This window comes from Mustela putorius, unplaced genomic scaffold (genome assembly GCF_011764305.1).
Source record: "Mustela putorius furo isolate JIRA1106 unplaced genomic scaffold, ASM1176430v1.1 tig00000145_pilon_pilon_pilon, whole genome shotgun sequence".
Classification (NCBI taxonomy): Eukaryota; Metazoa; Chordata; class Mammalia; order Carnivora; family Mustelidae; genus Mustela; species Mustela putorius.
Window position 1 is genome coordinate 41,190,939 of NW_025421294.1, and position 20,685 is coordinate 41,211,623.

General features: G+C 45.8%; 1 protein-coding gene across 4 annotated transcripts in view; it reads right to left on the bottom strand.

Moving 5' to 3' along the window:
- The window catches only part of TENM2 (teneurin transmembrane protein 2), a 1,128,378-nt gene that overhangs the window by 162,135 nt on the left and 945,558 nt on the right, over positions 1-20,685 (bottom strand). For all 4 annotated transcript variants that reach the window (XM_045075622.1, XM_045075621.1, XM_045075624.1 and 1 more), the window contains 2 exons: positions 14,816-15,011; positions 8,996-9,097 (listed from right to left, as the gene is read on the bottom strand). In XM_045075622.1, coding sequence (XP_044931557.1) covers positions 8,996-9,097; positions 14,816-15,011 — 298 coding nt within the window. The remainder of the gene's footprint in view (positions 1-8,995; positions 9,098-14,815; positions 15,012-20,685) is intronic.

Here is a 20,685-nt window from a genome sequence, read left to right on the forward strand (position 1 = left end):
TTCTGACTCATCCCATTATAAAGGTAAAGCACCCTCTTGCACATCACTCATCCCAGTCAATTTCTTCTCTCAACACTGGTTTATTTACAAATACAGAAGTTTTTCCTAAAATTCAACTACTTATACTCTGTGCGTCATATCGATAGCAAGTTCCCCCAGGGTTAGGCACTCTGCTTCCTAAGACTGCTTTGCAACTTACCTAGTCGCTTAAAACAGGGGAAAAAACCACAAAAAACCTTTCTAGTCTCGAAAGCAATTTGGCTGGGGGAGGGCTGACTGATTTAAGCCCTGAGAAGCGATTTGTTTGGTAACACAGCAAGCACGGGAAACGCCAACAGCCAGTTTTGGCGGTGGCGGGCATGGGCTCACAGGAGGCCACTAAATAATGGACCCTGTGACTTTCGTGTGCTGGAGGTGTGGTTCCTTTGTGAGCCGGGGAGCCAGGGCGGGGGTCAAAGTGATGTTGCTGCTTCTGGTCACAACTCTCTTTGGGGAGTCGCGGCAGAGTTCAAGGGCAACGTTATCTAGACTCAGACCCGAATGGCACAAGAGTCTTCTGGGTATCCTCTAAGAGTGCAGATTCTGATTCAGAAGGGCTGGAATCAGAAGATGATTCTGACTCATCGGGCCTGAGGATTTGGATATTTAGCAAGCTCCCCAGGCTGAGGCTAGGACCCCAGACCTACTGACTGACTCAGAAACTCTGGAGGGAGCCCAGCAAGCTGTGTACTAACAGGTGAACCTGATGAGTATGGTTCTAACGCCGTACTTGGGCAAGTGCCTTACCTTCTCTGAGCCTCAGTTTCCTAAGCTGTGAATGGGGAAAATAACGATGTGCGTTGTGGAGATGAAATGAGATAATCATACAGAACCATTGGCATAGTGCCTCAGTCTCTTCTGCAAAGTGTTTTCCAAGTGCCTCTGCTTTAAGCCCCTTGTCCTAGGCCCTTGCTGCCAAAGAATTCCCGCACATTTTCTCAGGTCAGGGGTGGGTAGAAGGAGAGGTGGGATTCAGCCATCAAACCGGAATGTCCTGTGGCAGCCACCATGGCCCCTGGCCCTTCTGCATTATTGTGGATTGTCAAGGGGGCTGAGGGAGCAGAGGGAGACAGGTGTGCAAGACCGAGGTCTGAAGGAACCATGCACAGGGTGCATCTGTGCTTGTTCTGGGAGAGGACCAGTGTGGCCCGAGTGTCTTCAACTGAAAGCTGACTCTGGCTGAAAAAGCGGGAGGTGACTTCTGTGCTAAGAAAGTTCTGCGAGAGGTGTTCCTGGGGCGGTGGAGAGGACCCCTCCACCAGCAGGGAGAGGCTGAGGGGCTTGCTGTTCCTTTCCTGAGTGCAGAAGTCCACTAAGGGAAGAGACTAATGGGGAAAGCAGGTTACGAGGCCATGTCCAGCTAGGACGGTCAGCCTGAGCTGTCCATGTGGGCTTTGGGAATTTTAGCCACCCTCGATTTGGGGCATCGTCCTGCCAAGCTTCTCTCCTGTGTGGACGTTAGGCCTAGAAGCCTCAGAGTCAGACAGACACAGCCTCAAAATCGGGTCCTCCTATGTGACTGTGGGCAAGTAGCTTACTTTCCTTAAGTTTCTGTTTCCCCAGTAAAATAAGGATAATAACAGTGATTTCATGAAGACTCATGAAGACAGATACTACCTAATGTCTATGGAGCGTTCGGTCCATGGCAAGCATGGTTCTACACACTAGACATGAATGTACTCTTTAGTCCCCACAGGTAGTATTACTGTAAGAAAACCAAGGCTTCTGGAGGTTAAGTAATTTTTTTTAAATGGGTCCAGTTAACTGGAGAAGTACGGCTTCGATTCTAGTAAATTCAGATTCTCGGTTTCGTTCTTAATCACTGCGCTCTTCTGAGATAATGCACATAAAATGCGGGATCGAGGTCAACTTTTTTTTCTTTCTTTTTTCATTCCTCCTCTTTTCTTTCCCTCCCTCCCTCCTTCCCTTCGTTTAAATTTGTGCCTCAAAGTTGGCTTGATTCGTCACCGCATGATTAATCTGATAAATTAGAACCCTGTTCCCCAGCACTCATTTGATTCTTGCACATTTTCTGGCAATGTTTTCCTCTTTACGAGTCTTACCCCCTAACTGCCGATCTCCGAACATTTAGAGACCACACACCGCTTCCTGGGAACCAAACTGGGTGCGAGGAGGTGTCATAAAGAGTACGGCTGGAAATGTGTGATCCAGCAGGAGACGGATGGAATCGCCCGGCTAGAACCTGGCCCAGCATGAAGGAAGGGACACTGCCAAGATGTTGCTAAGCCCTGTGTGACTGCAGGGTCCTGTCTAGGGGTGTTTCAGGGAGGTGGGAACCTACCTGGGAGTAGCAGTTTGATAGGAAAGGTTGGGACTGATGAGAACGTTCCAGCTGAAGAAGCAGCATGAGCAAAGGGGAAGAAGCAGGGCCATGACGCTTTATGGATGACAAGTAGCTAGAAACTATGGTGTATGAGCTTTAGTAGCAGATAATAGTGCAAAAGCTGCTTAAATCATGAACGATCTTGAATGTTACTCTAAGAACGTTCTTTATTCTCAGAATATGGTCCCTGGCAACCTGCATCAGAGTTCCCCTGGGAGGCTCGTTAAAAATGCACATATCTGAGCCCCAGCCAGCCCAGTCCTATGGATTTAGAATTGGCTGGTGGAGGTGGGGAGGGGGTGGGGCAAGCCTGGGAATATGCATTTGTAACAACTTCCCCATGTAAACATAAACGTGAGCCTCTGCAAACCAAAGTCTGGTAACCTCTGTGGGAGGCACCTGGCTCTTGAAGGTGTTCGCAGAGATAGTAGCTGTACGTGCACCCGGAGCTCTGCAGAATGCTGGAGGTCCTGAATAGGGGGAAAGCCATCGGAGAGAGGCTGGTGGGCGCATGCGCCGTACAGCGATGGTGAAGGTAGAGAGGAGAAACGGAGCAGAGCGTGGTGGAGGTTGACAGGACTTGGCAAATGATGTGATGAGGAAGATGACGAATCTCTCTGGGAGGGGAGGAGAGTGGCGCAGAGCGGCAGGCTCGGAAGTCAGACGGACTTTATTTTGAACGCCGGCTCAGCCGCTTTCTGGCAGGTAAACTCTAGTTTCCTCTCCTAGAGAGTTTCCTTGGGTCCAGATCCAAATCCTAGCGTGCCACCACCACACAAACTGCTTGGAAAGCCCCTCTTCCTTATACCGCACCTCTCCTAAGGCCGATCTCATGGTCTAGTATGAAGAGCCCGAGCCAGAATGCCGGGTTTGAATCCCAGCAATACCCCTTACTGGCTGAGCGATCTTTAGCAAGTTACCTAATCTCTCTGAGCTTCGTTTTCCTCATCTGTAGAAGGGGATAGCAGCCGTACATAAAATAGGGGTATTGATGGTTAAATGAGAGAGCTATGTGGTGGCTGAGAAGAGCGGTTGGCGCGGAGTCGGAACTCAGGTAGTGTCAGCCATGACAGATGAGGAGGAGTTTGACTCGAGGGCTGGAAGCCCAGGAGGGCCTGGGTAGTGGGGACATTTGCCAGTTAACAGGAGAAAAATGGCAAGATCCCTGTTCTCTTTTCTCAAGCCCTCACAGAAGCTGGGTAGGAGCTGAGACCCACCCCCAGAGAGAAGGCTTTGCATTCCCACGGCTCTGGCATTTCTGGGCCTCCCCTGACAGCTGCTGAGCAGTGGCGGCTGTCACTTCTTGTCCCTGTGAAATACACATTACCTAACAAGTAAGGCTCTGGTGTTTTAAGTTTCTGATGCAGGTTTGGGGCCTCAAGCTCGGAAGCAAATGAGCCAGTCTCAAAACAGAAGTATGGGAAGCCTCAGATGTTTTCTGAAATGCAAGACGGCGTTACAAGCAACCCAAGGAGCATCTTGAGTCAATGAAAGACCTCCAAATAAAAGCAAATAAAAGAAAAAAGGAAGCATAATTAAAAAGCATCCCGCCCCCAAGAAACAGCACTCAAGCCATGAGAAAGTCAGGCAAGGGGGACAGTAATAATCAAAACTGGAGACTAAACAATAATTTCAATAATGAGCTTAATTACAGCTGGACTGAGAGAGGCACCTGATGGAGAACGGGACAAAGTACTGGAAAAGAAATGCCATTTGCGCATGAGCCTGAATCCAGACACATTGCTTATGACACTGCACAATTCATGAAATTCTACATTGAAAGACACTTTCAGTGTAGTTCCTTTATTGAACTCCTTCTCCATAGAATTTTCTCCACATTCCCTGATATTAACTGGTTATTTTTATAGATTCATACTTCATTTCTTCATAAACTTATCTTCTTAATAATGCCTATGTCTTTTGGGATGCCTGGGTGGCTCCATGGGTTAAGCATCTGCCTTCGGCTCAGGTCATGATCCCAGGCTCCTGGGATCGAGCCCCACATCAGGCTCCCTGCTGAGCAGGGAGTCTGCTTCTCTCTCTCACTCCACCTCTCTGCCACACTCTCAAATAAATAAATAAAATCTTGAAAAAAATAACGTCTCCACCATTCAAAGTCTGCATTACAGCATTTAAGACTTCACACATATACTTCCCACTTGCTGATCACGTGCATGCAGCAGACCAGAAGCTCTCAGAAGGCAGGGCCCTGGCAGGCACGATTGCTCCTCGTATTCCCGGCACTTGGCACAGTCCCTGACTCAGAGCATGCCCATAATAAGCATCTGTTGGAGGCACGAGTAAGTTCTGTCCCCTCAGCTGACTTGGAACAATGTGTTAGAACCCTTACACATTCTTCTGATGTGCGGGTCAACTCCGTTTTGACTTCTGAGCCCCTGAGGACCCCAGGTCGGTGGGGGCCAGGGATTGAATGCTCTGCAAATTCATGCTGACTGATTCCTCCATTCCCTGCAAGGCTGTCTTCAGATGCCTGATGCGGACTGGCAGTTTTATAAGAAGACAAGGAGCTGCCGTCTGCACGGCACGTCTGAGGGCACGGGAGGCGCCGTGTGAGGTCAAGGGAGTAAATCCATATTTCTGTCACTTGGACACAGACCTGGTTGCTCGGATGTGATGGGAATCTCGCCTGCTAACGTGGCAAATTTCTCCCCTGGCGGGAGGGTCTCAGTCTGCCTGTTGCCTGCAGCAGCGGAAACTGGCGGGACTGGAGGCATCCTGGGCACCGCTGTCAGGGAGGGAACAAAGGTGAACACCAGCTTGTGTTGAGGGAGGACTTGGGATTTGGGCCCTCCTAAGGCTTTTATCAAGAAAGAAGAGAAGTGTTCATGGGCCACAGCTGGGAGATGGCATGTGCCACTCTGCATGGCAGGAGACTCAGGGCCAGCTGTCTCTCCTCTGCGCTGGCGAGCATGATCCCCTCACTCTGCTGCACTTACTTCCTGCTAACACTTCAGAGCTTCTTGGGCTCAGAAGCTGCGTATGAGTGGCAGCCTGTCACAGCCACAGACAAACCGTGCAGGACCGGCGGGGTGGAGCCTCACAGCTCTGGTGGGAACATACACATACACACCCACACTCACAGACACACACACACACACACACACGCACGCACACACCTACCCCCCCCCACTCTCACACACCCACACACACCCACACTCACACCCACACACACACACACACAACCACATTCTATTTGTTTCTTCTGGCTGAAAATCAGAAGTGCGTCTTTGATATGACTCACTGACAACGACATGGCATTTTGCTAAAAATGTGCAACTTCCACCTAATCTCAAGAAAACATCAGACCAGCCCACATCGAGGGACATACTGAAAAACACCTGACCAGGATTCTTCGAAATGAACGAGATCATGAAACACAAGGAAAAGACTGAGGACCCTTCACAGACTGGAGTGGACAAAGGAGACATGACAACTAAATACAATGTGGGATCTGGACCAGGAAAAAAAAAAAAAAGTCTGTAAATTAGTCAATAACAGCTTTCGTGTTAATTTCCTCATTTCAGTGACTGAAGCATGATCATTTAAAATGCTGACATTAGGTGACTTCTGTACGGGAGCTGTATGTACTATTTTTGCAACCCGTGTGCAAGTCTGAAAGGATTTCAATATTAAAAAAAAAGATACCCTTAAAACAGGGGGGGTAGTTAAAATAGGATTTATTTCATATTGTTGATATGAGAAAGGATAAGATGGTATGTCTTAAGTACTTCATGCAATGTCTGGTAGATGCTGAATATTAAATAACTATTAGTTGTTATTTAAAAACAATCTAAAGTGGAGGCTTAACTCGCCAGTAACTCAGGTGCTAATCATTACATTTACTCACTTGAAGCTTGTACTGTTAAATCTGTGTGCCTATTTTTTCTGGTTTCTCACTTCATCACAGAGGGGTAGTTAGCGATTTTTGTTACTCTGAGGAGCCAATATTTAGAAAATGAGGTGTTCAAGGTTCGAATCTGTCTAGAAGCCAGGATCTTGCACATGGGCTCAGGTCCACTTTTGGGATTCTTGGTGTGAACACATGTGTGAGAGGCTGACCTGGCTTGAATGCCCGTGACTGAAAATTTTTCTCTCTTGACAGATCAAAGGTGGCACGAACATCTCCTCTTATTGCAATTGATAAGTTGTTTCTTTTTAAATTTCGGATTTTCACATTGTTCCTTTTAGAAGAAATTTATCTATGTAAACATAGCGAGTTGACTTAAAGAGATACGTTAAGTACATAATAATACAGGTTGAATTGGGCAAAAATCATAAAGGCGGCACATGAAAAAAGTTCAGGAAATAAAGGCTTGGAATATTTCCCAATATTGTTGTTAATGAAGGAGCTTAAACTGTGTCCATTTCAAAAATACTAAGGAAGAAATATGGCTAGGGCAAAGACGCAATTTACTTCTAATACTCTAAAGGCAACTTCGCCAAAAATGAAGAGGGAGACAAGGAGAAAACAATTTTATTCTTTAATACTTCAATTCTGTCCACTGTAGGCCTCAAGAACGAAATTAAAATATGCAACAAGTTCAAAGGCTGATTTCAGGAACAGCGCCTGAGTATGCAGGAGTAACTACTCTTAACAGCCGCTCAATATTTGTTTCACAAGGATCAATTATATACCATGGCTAATGCACCCTCGGAGTGTGCACCCAGCCACAGTACAGGTGGTGAATGCAAAACACACACCGAGAGTCCTTTTAAGCAGCTAAATGCACACGCCATTACAGATCCATAATGCAGAATGGACGTCCATCTGCAAATGGATTTAGAGCGAGGAGTTCTTAAATGGCTGAGGTACTTAGGGCTGAAAGGCCAATAACTGGATGGGCTGTCAGAGCCCACATGGTTTTTAGGATTAATAATACATTGACGTGTGTCAGTGTTAATACACATTTACAGCTCACATGCCATGCAGCAGAGGGTTCAGCCCATTTGCAGCCACATGTGAAAGGACCATTCCGTCCTTCCTCTCATTAATGCCTTTGCTCCTAGGAAGATTAGATAACGCAAGAAAGGCCATTTGAATGATCCTGAGGTTTTCCCTCCTTTGCAGCGTTCTCCAGGAAGGGCACTCAGCATGGTGACGCACCGTGTCAGCCACCTTCCCTCCCATCATGGTGCCTCAGAGGCTGACTGAGCAAAGCACTCAAGGGTAGGAGCTCCAGCTCTACGGTCTACCTGGGGAGGTGTCTGCATGCCATTAGAGTGTGCAGAGGCGACAGTCTGGTGGCTTCTAGCTCTCTTTTCCTTCCAGCTTCTCTTTTTCTGAGGAGTTTACCAAAGCATTTGCATTATTTTGTGATAGAAGATTATGTCTGAATTGGTCTCATGCACGGGCAACCAAATCCAGAACTTCATGCCCAGGAAGTCCCATTCGCTCACCAGTCAACACTCAGAAGGCTGGGTACCGCCCATCTATGAAATGCTGAGAATAACTGAAATGCAGTTTTCTCCAGCAACTGTGGTGAGCATGGGAAAGAGGAGTGGCACTGTTGAGCATTTACAGAGTAGCTTTATTAACAACTGCCTCTCTCTCAGAGCATCCAGGCAGCATGGTCTTTTAAAGGTGAGCACATAAAACTATTATATAAATATGTAAATAAATATAAGGTGATATACATAAATAAAGATGGTAAATATGAACCCTTTGAGGGAACACACCATATTCTGCTAAGAGCTATGAACCCTTTGAGGGAACACAACATATTCTGCTAAGAGCTCATCCCATGCTCACAAAGAATGTGTAAAGGAACCCCCCACTTTTCCGGAGGAGGAAATAGAGACTCAGACATGTTAGATCCTTGGCTCCAGATCACACAGACCCTCAAGTGGCAGAGGTGGGATTCAACACAGGAGTGCCTGGCCCTTCAGCAAGGGCCCTGAACCCCTCCCTCGCTGTTTCTCAGACTGGTGGGTGAGGAATCAACATACTTGGTTTCCACTGGAACTTCTAAGCTCTGCTCTCTACTACTTTTGCCTCTAATAGAGCCCCTTGAAGGTTATGCTCAAGGTCTCCTGCAAGCTAGGTGTGCAGCCCCTAAGTCCCTGTTCTTGCAAGAGTCATTTTCTCTTATATTACCTTTCCCCCAAGAATCCCAGGGCCCCAGCAATTCTGTGCAAAGGAGTGTAGATAAATTGATAACACAATTTAAAACCGATTCCTTCAAGATAAATAGCGCTTCCTAGATTAAGAGTGTAGCTGGCCAGAATGAATGAAATTTACTAACCCTGAGATGCTTAATCTTCCATTACATAGAATTTAATGATTATAAGAAAGGAGTGATGGTAATTCACTTTTGCTTTTACAGGAATCCAACCATCTCATTTTTAGCAAATCTTTCTTCTCAGCATACCTCGGTGCCAGGGATAACCTCCCTTCTCTTATAGGTATATCGGCCAATTGTCATATATTAAAGCCTGCTCATTGCTCAAGGGTTGGGCCTTCTAGCATGCATGAGCTTGCAAGCTGTCCCAGTAGAATCTCGCAGGGAGGCTTCTTTAGTGCCCCCTCGCTCTCCCCCTCAGAGAAGCCTATGCATTGTTTTCCAACCGTAGCAGGGAAATAGTGGCAAGTACCTTTAGCACAGTCGGCTCCTAGAAATCCTGGGAAGCAGTGACACAGCCCAGACACACATTCGCCATTCCCGTGGCAGTTTCGTGGACAGTCCTGCACTGAATCTGAAAAAGAGAGAAACTAAGCAACTACCTTTTCCTCTATCTGCAGATGAAGCAATGTCATCATCAACCGCCCACCATTTCTGAAGACCAGTGGGAGTAAACCCCCAATACCCCCAGGGCACTGGCAGGAACATGAGGGAGCAAAGGGAATGAGAAGTTAAGGGGACCAGGACAACTTGGAGAATGCGTGGGAGTAACCACCGCACTCTATTTGACCAACATCTGGGCAGGGATGCAGGGTAAGTACTGTTGCAACTCCTGGTCTTTCAGAAGAAACAACTTGTTTGGGTTTAAAAATCTGAAATTTCCCATGTCTGAATGTTGGCAAGTTTAAAGCATCGTGAGTGCTGGCCCCTTCCCACCAAGCCCCTCCAATATCAGACTCTCAGTCTGAGATTTGGTCTGACATGTGTGATACTGAGCCTTTAGCCTCAGGTGCAGGGGATGAGTCTCCAAATGACAGTGGATGTTTCTGATCTCAGGTTTGTGGAGTAGAAAAAATTCTTGCTTTCAGGAAAGAAAGATCCAAATGTGTAAGACTGGCCAATGGAGGCATGATTTTTAAGTAAGTACGTTTTAGGCTGTACAAAATTCCTTTTGGGCTGACCTTTTGTACATCTTATTTTTCATGAAAATCAGTTAGTTCCCATTTGTTCTAACCTGCATAGCCATCTTATTTCATGATTTACCTTTCCCTGTGTACTCTCAAGTCATCACTTCAAAGGGATCATTTAGGGACCTTTTTCATGTTGATTTGGGTCTACACGGACACAGTCATATTCTTTTAAAAATTATTATTCTCATTTTTTTGGCCTTAAATTAAAATAAACACATTCAGAATTTCAGGCTCCAAATTATTAAGAGGATGAAAAGAAAAATCCAAGCCACTCTGCCCAGGCTGTGTGACATTTACACAGCCCTGGGGAGTTGGGGTCATTGACTCAGTGATGTTGGCTGAAAGACTATCAAGTCAGATGCCTTCTAATGGAGCAACCTGAGAGCGGCAAAGGTCCTTCCCTTAAACAGGATTTCCCATTTATTCCCACTCTGTACTGAAAAACCAAACCTTGCATATATTGCTTTCTTTCCACAGTGTTTCCTTTCTCGGCTCTCTTCTTCCGGAACCAAGCAGTAGTTGGATTCTTGTATGCTGAGGAGAACTCAGTGAGCGTATCTGCTTCTTCTGAGCGTACACTCAGAGCAGACCAATTTATTTAACGTTTATCAATTAACACTTCAGGCTGAAAGTCCTTGAGGTTGGCTCTACAGGTGGGCTGAGAAACATCCAGTGGCTCCTGATTTCCATCTATTCACCGTGCATTCATTCATTCAAGAAGCTTTTGGTTGAATCATGAAATAGTTGCTTGGGCAGGCCCAAAATCAGCAATCTCACATGGTTTTCAGAGACCATTCTCCATGTCTCCAATTCCCCACTCATGTTTCTCAATGTCTTGTGAGCCAAGACACCGACTGCCATAGTTCTGGACTATCTTTTCAAGGTTGTCTGCATAGTGAACCACATTGGAGGACAGATATGGTGTCTGTCTCCAGAGCAAAGGAAGGGTTTGCTTACTCCCCAGTGTAATAAAGATAATATCTTACTCTAGTGCAAAGAACAGGCAGGCTCACCGTCACCTCTGAGAAACTCAGGTGTAATAAACTCAGGATTTCCCCTCTGTAATGCAATCCATTGCATGTGTCGGTCCTAGCTGACCCTGTTGATGTTGCCCTGTGGGAACTGGGGCTTGAGGGACTGGCACATTTACCAGAATCTAGATATTGCCTTGCTCTGAGTAATAAAGGCCCTTGTCTTTGACCCAGGAGTTTCATGTATTCTGATAATATCTATGAAATTGTGGCAGGCTGACATATTAGCTTACAATTAGGGTGAGCTCTCAGAACTGTCACAGTTCCTGATGTATGGCTCATTTTATTAACTAGAAATCTATTATTTGCAAGGCACTGTAGCAGGCATTGGTGAATCCAAGCAGATAGGCGAGTTCTCTGGCCTCATAGCATTTTCACTGTCATAGACAATACAGGCTGATATATATATTGATTCTGTGACCAACGGAAACAAATAGTTTTAAACATAGAAATGGCACTGTCTTGTTTGCATTTTAAGAAGTACCCCCTACAGTGAATTAGAGATTGCTTTTCCCTAGACCAGCATCTAGGTCTGGGGATGGTTTGGTGGAAACTAACATCTGTGAGCTCAGACCTCCCTTTTCCAAACCTAACATCTTCAGAGACAAAGCAGCAGAGGCCGAGGGAGCTCTTTCACCATCAGAGTCGCACAGAGAGGGACCGAGCTCTTTGCATGGGCTCTTTGTGGGGCTGGAAGGCCTCCTTGACCTTTAGCTGAGGTCCTTCGATGTCAGTTTAGGAAATATGTACCTTCTGGGCACCTTCTTTCCTCACCTTCCCTCAATCAGGAAGGGTTTTATACCCCTTCTCTAGGCTCTTGTAATTCTTATGGTTGCCTTTTCATGTGTCTTTCTTCCTCCATCAGGCTCCATGAGGAAGAGACCTGATTTGAATCATTCACTGAGGTATTCTCAACTCTTGGCACACAGCAGGCCCTTGGTAAACAGCTGTCAGAGAGTGTGTGTGTGTGTATGCACATAGGGTAGGAGAATCCCAAATAAGCAAAAACTGTGACAGAGACTATTTTTCATGGCCTTCTCCCAGGATTTCTACAGTTTTTGAGAGAAAGAACAATCCCACGGTCTGGCTGAACTGTGCAAGCGACCCCGCCCTTCCGGTGGCCATATTATCAGTTTTCCTTTCTGTCACCCTGGTTTAGGTTTTCTTGAGGAAACAATGGCAGGTGCTGAGAGGCAGCCCAGTAAATGGGGTTTTTACGCAGGCGGAGGGCGGCCTCCACGACACCCGCACCGTGCTTCAAGTATGCCACTCTGTTGTCCCCCGAGATGAAACTCATTTCTGAAAGCAGGCTGCTTCTCTCCAAAACACATCAAAAGACTTCCCTGAGTCAAAGGTATATTTAGCGTGATCGCTGGTTGACACCCGTCTAACATTTCCCCTTCTGTTTCACATCACAGGGGCTTTTGGCGCTCCTGGCTGCTCTTGATGGAGAACATTCTGATAATAGATATGTGTGGGAGAACCTCTGAACCAAATAAAACACTGTTCTTTTCCCTGCATTTCAGGCCAATTACTATCATTGCTCTATCAAGATGTCTGCCCAATTATTAGGCCGATTACCTTTGACTTTCTCTTTGAGTTACAGTCCAGACGAGAGAGATCCTCTGGGGAGAATTGCTATTCCCATCTCGGAACGAGGGTAATGGCCTGGGGGAAGGGCATCTCCCTACTGCAACGTCTGTGTCTATGTGGATAGAGGAGACGGAGGGCAGAAGCCACTATTAGATAATCTGGCCCCCAGAAAACTTGTTGAGCAGGGGGAAAGGCATTTATTTGGCAGGAATCCAGAGCAATCCAGTGGTTAAGCACAATTCTCTGGAGAGTTTGGGTGCCGACTCCACCCCCTGATTACCACGTGTGACCTTGGGCAAGTTGCTTAACTTCTCTCAGTCTTGCTTCTCAAGTAGAAAATGGAGCCCTGGGAGTACCTCCCTCACGTAACTACTCTGTGAGTTTGCCAGCCTCGTCCCCACAGAGGGCCTAAGCCAGAGGCTGGCCCCTGGTCCGTGCATCATAAATGTATGGAGGGTGGTGGTTGTCGTTGGTGTCATTTTCCATCTCACGAAGTCCTTGTAGACTCCAACTAAGCCAGCTGCTGTTTATGGCGTGGGCTCTTAAGGATGTGCGAAGTTTTCAGTTAAATACAAGGTGACAAAAAGGATGTCATTTCTCATCATGTTCTTAAAGACTGCTTTTAATCTCAACATCTCAAGCCAGTTTTTTTCTTTTTTCCTTCTGTGAGTTGATTTTTAATCCTTTTTGCTTTCTTTCCCCCGTGGATCCATAATCTGCTTCTGGAAATATTCTCTAACCATGGAAGATGTTTTCCAGTGGCTTCCATGATACAAAGTTTATGACATTAGTTGGGAGCAGGGTTTGGGAAACTTTCACTGTAAAGGGACAGAAAGTAAATATTTAGGATTTGCTGTCCAAGCTGTCTCCATGGCAGCTACTCAGCTCTGTTGTTTTAGCTGCCATAGACGATATGTCAGCAGATGAACATGGCTAGGCTCCAGAAAAACTTTATTTATAAAAACAGGCAGAGGGCCAGACTTAGCCCATGGGCTATAGTGTGCCAAACTCCTGCCTTTGTATATTTGGCCAGTTCGGATAGGATCAAGTTTTCCTTGGCAGAGGGAATGAGGGTTAACTTTAACACTACGGTCACTACCAAATCCTGATTTTAGACCATTTGAAAGTTGTGGCTGCTGATAAAAAAAGTAAGCCCTGAATTTTAACTTGGCTTCCCTACCTCTTTCAAGAATCGAGGAACCCTTCAGAGAAATCCGTTGAGACCAGTAAAGAAGTTCTGAGGATCCAGTCAATAGGAAAATAGCTGTACACGATATGCTCCTAAACAGCCATCTGCTCTCATTCGGTGGCGACCCACGCCATGGCAGATGTGTTCCGGATGTAAAGTTACATCATCCTTCCTGTCAGGGATGTGGTCCTTTTCACAGAGGAAGCTGAGGCTCCAGGGGGTAAGTGACTTTCCCAGTCAGGATGTGGGACAGAAGAGTTGCGATCTGATCCTCTCTCACCAGGTCTCTCCTCGTAACACTACTCCTTCGGTGAACCTTGAGATCCACGACCCAACCCTGTGGGGATGACATGCCCAGAGGCCCAGAAGCCCATCCATTCCTATCATGTCCACATCCTGGGACTCGGAGGGACCGAGTTTTCTGAGTCTCAGTGGATTTTTCTGTGAAGTATGTCTAACACGCTGCCCCAACTCACGGACATTCTACCCAGGATCTGTTATCCTCATCAGGATAAAAACCTAATGACAACATAAATTGAATGAAAGTATCTGTGGCTTATGTGATTGGTAAAATTCTTAAGGTTTGCTTTAGAAAATTTCATAAAATCCTCTCAAACTAATGGCCCTTTCAGGAGTTTGTATGCACATATAAGAAGAAATTTTGAATAAAAGCATTGCTTCTCCTTTAATAGCTAATAAAAAACAGGGCTAAAACATGCCAAAAATGGCAAGTGTTTAATTAAAACATTTTGAGATTTACCTCCTTGGGAACAAAGATATGATTTTTTTCCCTTATATCTATATCCTTTTCTTGATTTATTTTTATGTGGGTCTTTTTTCTTTTTTTTAAACTTTTGATTTTTAGCTTTTCTGGATTTTCAGAGAAATTCTGAGCTGATGTGAATGGTCTGTATTTATTGGCTTTACTGCATATTTAGAGTTTTATATACTGTATATTATTTAATTCCTACAATTAGCCTTATATGGTGGGTGCTAGTTGGTTCTTTTTTACTGTGAGGAACCTGAAGCTTACAAAAATCCACTGATTTGCATAGGTTGTGTGGCCAGGACTTGAGCCAGCCTGTCTGACCCAAGCTCTTTACCACAACTGGATCCTATTTAAATCTGGGCTAGTTTTAGGTGGAAAATACCATGAGGCTTAAATAAAGGATTCTGGTCTGGTTTCCTACAGGGTAGAAACTACATTGGAAGATGATTTTCTGTGGAAAAACCTAGAACGTTTCCATTCTTCCCTTGGTGGCATGATCACTCAGAGACCTCATACCTACCTAAGACAACAGTGTTGAAGGAAACCATCTCTTTGTCTTTGCCATCATTGTAGAAGGCCAGGTGCCACAGGCCTACGTCCAGGTACTGTACAAACACGGCTTCATTCTGCACCAGGGTCTGTATGCTCCGGCGTTCCCTGGGTGACTCAACCACACTCCACTTCTCCTTCCCATCCAGACGCTCCATGAAGTCATACTAGAGTAAGAAGAGAGAGCACCCCATGTGTGAAAGAGGTGGCAGACCTGGTCCCATGACTAGCAGCTTCCCTTCCCACCCCATTAGTTAGCTAAAAAAATACTTTTGAGCGCATTTTACGGTGAGCTCATCCAGTAAAAAAAAGAAGAGTCAGAAAAGTTGTAACAGTAAGCCACCATTTATTATGCTTATCATTATTGCTAATAGTTTTATTACTATAGGCACAATCCCTTTTCTGCTGTTTGAAATCCAAAAAGCTTTAAAGCCAAAACTTTTGTGTTTTCTCTTGTGTGTGTGAGAGAGACAGAGAAACAGAGGGAGGGAGGGAGGTTATTGTTCCAATCTACACTGGGGTGTTATATAATACCTAGTATATGCCAAGTGTAACTTTCTTGGAAGTCCCAAAATTCTGGATTCCAAAAATCATCTGGCTTGGCAAGCGTTTCAGATAAGGAATTATAGACCTGTGTTACCGGCTATCAGTTACTGATCATCTACCAGGGGAAGGAGGCATAGCAGATTAGTTATGAATGAGGGTTGTGGGGGCGCCTGGGTGGCTCAGTTGGTTAAGCAGCTGCCTTCGATTCAGGTCATGATCTCAGGTCCTGGAATCGAGCCCCACATTGGGCTCCTTGCTGAGTAGGGAGCCTGTTTCTCATCTGCCTGCCATTCCCCCATTTGAGCTTGCTGTCTTCCTTTCTCTCCCTCTTCCTCTCTCTCTCACTTTCTGTCAATAAATAAATAAAAATCTTAAAAAAAGAGAATGAGGGTTGTGTCTACTATGTTGTACATGTGAAACTAATGTAACACTATATGTCAACTATGCTTTAATTTAAAAAAAAGGATGAGATCTGTGCAGCTAGACTGAGAGAGAATCTCTCACTTACTAGCTCTACCTATCCGTGCCTCAGTTTCCCCATTTGCAAAACAACAACAACAAAATAATAGCACGTATGTTACAGGTTGTTGTGAGAAATAAGATCATACTTGGAACAGTGCCTGGCACAGAGCAAACACAAAATATGTGTTTGCTAGCGATCATCATCACTGCCATCCTCATATCATTCTACTCCTGCAAAAACCCTAAAGATAAGTACTCTTTGTATCTCATTTTGCAGATGAGAAAACTGAGGGGCAGAGTAGCCAAACAACTTGTCAAAAGTCACACGGCAACTACGTAGCCAAGCAAAAACTGAGACCTAGATCTCTCAGATTAACCAGCAATTAAATATGAAATTCTGTTTCAGTGGAAAGTGGGCTTCTAACTAGAAGGGATCAATGAGAGACAGAGTGGCCAATGAAGGCTACCAAGATGAGGGGAATGGGGGAAGCCAGTGTGACCCAAGAGATTGGCAAAATCTGCTGGTGGGTTAGTGGGAGCCACTGATGATCTCTGAACAGTGACTGACGCAACGAAAGGACTGTTTTGAGGAATTCATTTGCAGACAGGATACAGCAGAGGGGAACATGAAAAGAACCAGGAAGACCAGTTGGGGAGTGATTATAGAAACTCAAGTATGACACGACGGGGGTCTGGATCAGGACAGTCAGTGAGGAGAGGAGACAACTTTGGAGGAATATTTTTAAGAAAGCCCACCCCTTGACTGTGGGCTGGACAGAGGGGATGAGGGAAGAGGCAGAGGACACCAATGTCTCTTACTTGTCGACAAGAAAATCGATAAGACCCCTGTAGAAATGGGCTAATCTTGTGAACTCTTTCAAAATCACTGCATGGAAAAGTCAGTTGCACTGTGACTTCCCGAGAACATTCAAAGCACAGGTCTGTAGCAGATAAAAACCACTACTGTGGGATTAAGCTCTCTCTCACCACTTCCCCCTCCATAAAAAGGATTTTATAGGTTACAGACATTGACTATAACCTCTTTCATGAACTTCATAGAATTAAACTCCAGGAATCTATTAATGCGACTTCCCCATGATCAGAATTGCCAGTTTTTCCCATCTGAAAAGTGATCATTGAAAACAAAGAATCTGTAATCCGTAGTACAAAGGCTTTACCATCAGGCAAAGGTGGGTTTGAATTCTGACTACTACTTGCTATTGTTTGAAGTTGGGTCAATCAACTTTTAGCCTTCTCCTGGTTTGCATACTAGGTAATAATACTCAATTTTTGGAGATGTTCTAAGGATGACATGACATAATGCTTCGGGCAGTGCCTGGAAGGTACTAACCATGTTACTAAGTACCTCCAGACTATGAGTTACTTATTTGCTAATCATAAGGATCAGAGAAGAGAAGTACATGGTTCCAGTTTTTCCATCGGGGGTGGCAGACAGCTGCTTAGGAAGTGGAAATTTCCTCATCTCTCAGAAAACGAGTATTTGTTCTTTAGCTTTCCCCTACCCCATATCCCACTGGTCAGGGGTGTCTTTATGGGATAAAAGAAATGATACGCAGTGATACATCAAACCAGAGCTGCTTTTGGAGACCTTTGTAACCAAAGCATTTGTTTCTTAGCAACCTCGTAAATGTCCAGCTACCCAGACCCATGTCTACAAATTGCTGTCAGCCAGAGGAATGAGCGTAACTTCCTCGGTGCTTAGGTGAGAAGAATATACTTCATTTGGGGTCCAGAAAATCACCCCCATGAGAAAAGTTGGGAGAAGGTGATTACTTGTGTGGGGTCATTGCTCATTATTAATTTGGACATCAGTCATCTCTCGCTGAACTGGCCTGCTGGCCAAGAACAGAAATGACTTAGAACCAGCAGCAGTGCTCACTGTACAACCAATCAAATGGCTCTGGGCAAAGGTATTGTCAGAGGAGAGAGAAAACATCTATTTTCGCTGGCTCTTCCAAGTCACTCCAAAGCAGCAGTGGAGGGCAGTTTTCATTAAAGAAAGACTCTGCAAGCCAGGGGCTGTCAAACAGGGTATGGGGACATGCCGGTGTGAAACAGCAGTGTCCAATGCGCCTCAATCCTCTACCCTTTAACGTGCTTTGCTTTTCTCAAAACACTCGTCACTCTCTACACTGCTATGATCTGTTTTTATGTGTGTTGTCAGTCTAATGAGAAGAATGTAAACTCCAGGGGGGCAGGGGTTTTGCCTGCATGGCAGAATGGTTAAGTGGACTTCAGAGCTGGGGCCCCTGGGTGGCTCAGTTCGTTAAGCATCTGCCTTCAGTGTAGGTCATGATCCCAGGTTCCTGGAATGAGCCTCCTATCCCACTCCCCACTGAGCAGGGAGCCTGCTTTTCCCTCTCCCTCTGGCCCTCCTCCTGCTTGTCCACTCCTGTGCTCTTGTTCTTACTCACTGTCAAATAAATTAAAAGCTTGGGGGGAAAAAAAAGACTTCAGAGCTGGAATCCCAGCACTGCCACTTACTTCTTGCCACACTTGCAATAGCTATTTAAGTTCTCTGTGCCTCAGTCTCCTCATCCTTAAAATGGGGACAATAATCACATTTCTGTCAAAACACTATTGTAAGGGTTGAGTGAATAAATTCATGTGCAGTGCTTAGAATCGCACTTTGTGTGCAGTGAACAAGCCTCAAGGTGTGAGCTACCGTTATGATAATTCCCTGCCATCCCTCATTTATCTCGAGCAGAGTCTGGTCAGTAAATATTAAATATCAAATGAATAAAATACTAAATTCATAAATAAATTCCACCAGAAAGAAAAAAAAATTGGAATATGGTCCAGGTTTAGTCTCTTAGTAATAATCACTTGCACTCCCTAATGTGCTTTCTTTCATGCAAGAGGAAGGGGTAGCGTTACAGTTTGGGAGGCTGATCAGGCAGCAGCCGGTGCAGAACGGCTGTGATGGGACGTTGTGGGTGTTTGCACATTCACATATATTAAGATTTGAAAGGTGACTTTATAAGGCCGTAATGACATCACCTTTCCAGTTCTCAGTGGGATGCTGTACAATGCCTGCTTTCTTCCCCTGTTCCTTCTTTTGTCTTCCCTTCCCACTTTGATACTGTTTCTTAGTGTCCTCTGTGGGAGTGATGGCTGACCCTTGTCCATATCAGGGTCTCACTCTTTTCCAGGCTCCTTGCTGCCAGGTGGGAGCACGTCGTAGTGTTCAGTCAATGGAACTTAAGTAGTGGGATGGGCTCCTTCTTCTAGATCCTGCCGTAGAATATCTGGTATAACCTCCTATTGCTCTCTCTCCATCCCTCTCTGCCTCTGGAAGGTGCCGAAACAGCCATCAAGCCCACAATGGGAGAGCCACAAGACAGGAATGGCCTGGTTCCTAGCATGAGCCCTTGCAGGAAGGCTGAAATTGACACAAGCAAGCAGTGAACATTTCTTAAATGGAAGCACTGAAATGTTGAGACTTCCTTGTTACTTCAGCATAGCCCTCAGAGATCTCTGGATGTTATGCTTCTCTTACTTCCTAGTTCACTTGCCGAGAGCATGGACGGTTTCAGCATACTTGCCAAGGCGTCAAGCCACAGCCTATTATATGTGGGGTGTCTGTTTACCCCTGTTTGCCCAGAGGTGTCCTACTTGACACCTCTTGTTCCTCCTTTCACTCCAGAAAGTGCTCCGGTCTGGATTATATGTTCCCCGACTTGCAGAGGAACAGGTGATAAGCAGCGTCATGGAGCACCACTGAGGGCTGCTATAACCTTGGGAGGGGTTGGAGGCTAGAAACACAAGGTAGATCAGTGCAGCCAACTGCAGACATGGCCTGCTAGGGCACGAGTGTGGGAGCTCAGGAAGAAGCCTGTTTGCAGGGAGGCCATCTGGTCCAGAAGAGCGCCTGCTCTCTCGGATTCCTAGACTGCAGTCTGGCCAGCTTCCTTGGCAGCCTGGCTGACTCTAGAAGGAGGCCATTTTCCAATGGCACAGGCCCTGGCCAGAGTTTCTTTTTCATGTCCCAGCACTGGGGATGGATAACTCAGGCTTAGTACCAGGGACATCTGTCTCCTCTGTTCCCAGACCGCATCACGCTCAATCCTGGATACAGGGATGCTCAGGAGATAGTGCTGGGCTTGGATGACTGAGAGGTTGCTCCATAGCATATTCTATCTAAGAGATCTGCCGAAGCCCTGGAAGAGAGAAGGGGGCTCATGACCAAATCCCAGCAGGAGACGGATGTGTGCACGGGCTGGCTACGGGAGGAAGTCTGTTTCTCAAGGCAGCTCGTCTCTCTTGACTCGGCAATAAAGCCACCCAGAAAGTGAGAGTGCAAGAACCCAAAATAAACACCCCCCCACTCCCAGTTCTCTCTTTTTCCTTGGCCTTTGAAAAATAACCTGTGTTGGCACACAACACGAGGACCGTGCCTTTGAGTCATCAGTCATACTGAATGCGGCAGGAAAATGCAACTTTTACGAGCACTTGAGAGGCAAAAAAAATAAACCACAGCAAATATTTGACCGATCCAATTATAAATCTACCCCACTTCTTGGCAGAGACCAAGGAGGAATGGTAATTAAGATAACTTAGTGGGTTTGCAGGAGGAGCTGCAGGAAAGAGCAAAGGAGCCTGGACCATCGAGCCGGGTCTGCCACTCCCCCAGAAGGGAGAGCATTCACGGGCATGCAGTATACCGCCAACAGATGCTTCTGGAAGCCACCCCGATACACACCTGCCAAGGAGGGCAAGGTTAAAGACAGACTCATTGCCCTTCAGAAAGATGTTATTACAGGGTCCACGACCCTGAGAAGGGGGGAAATAACTTAATCGCCATTTGGAACT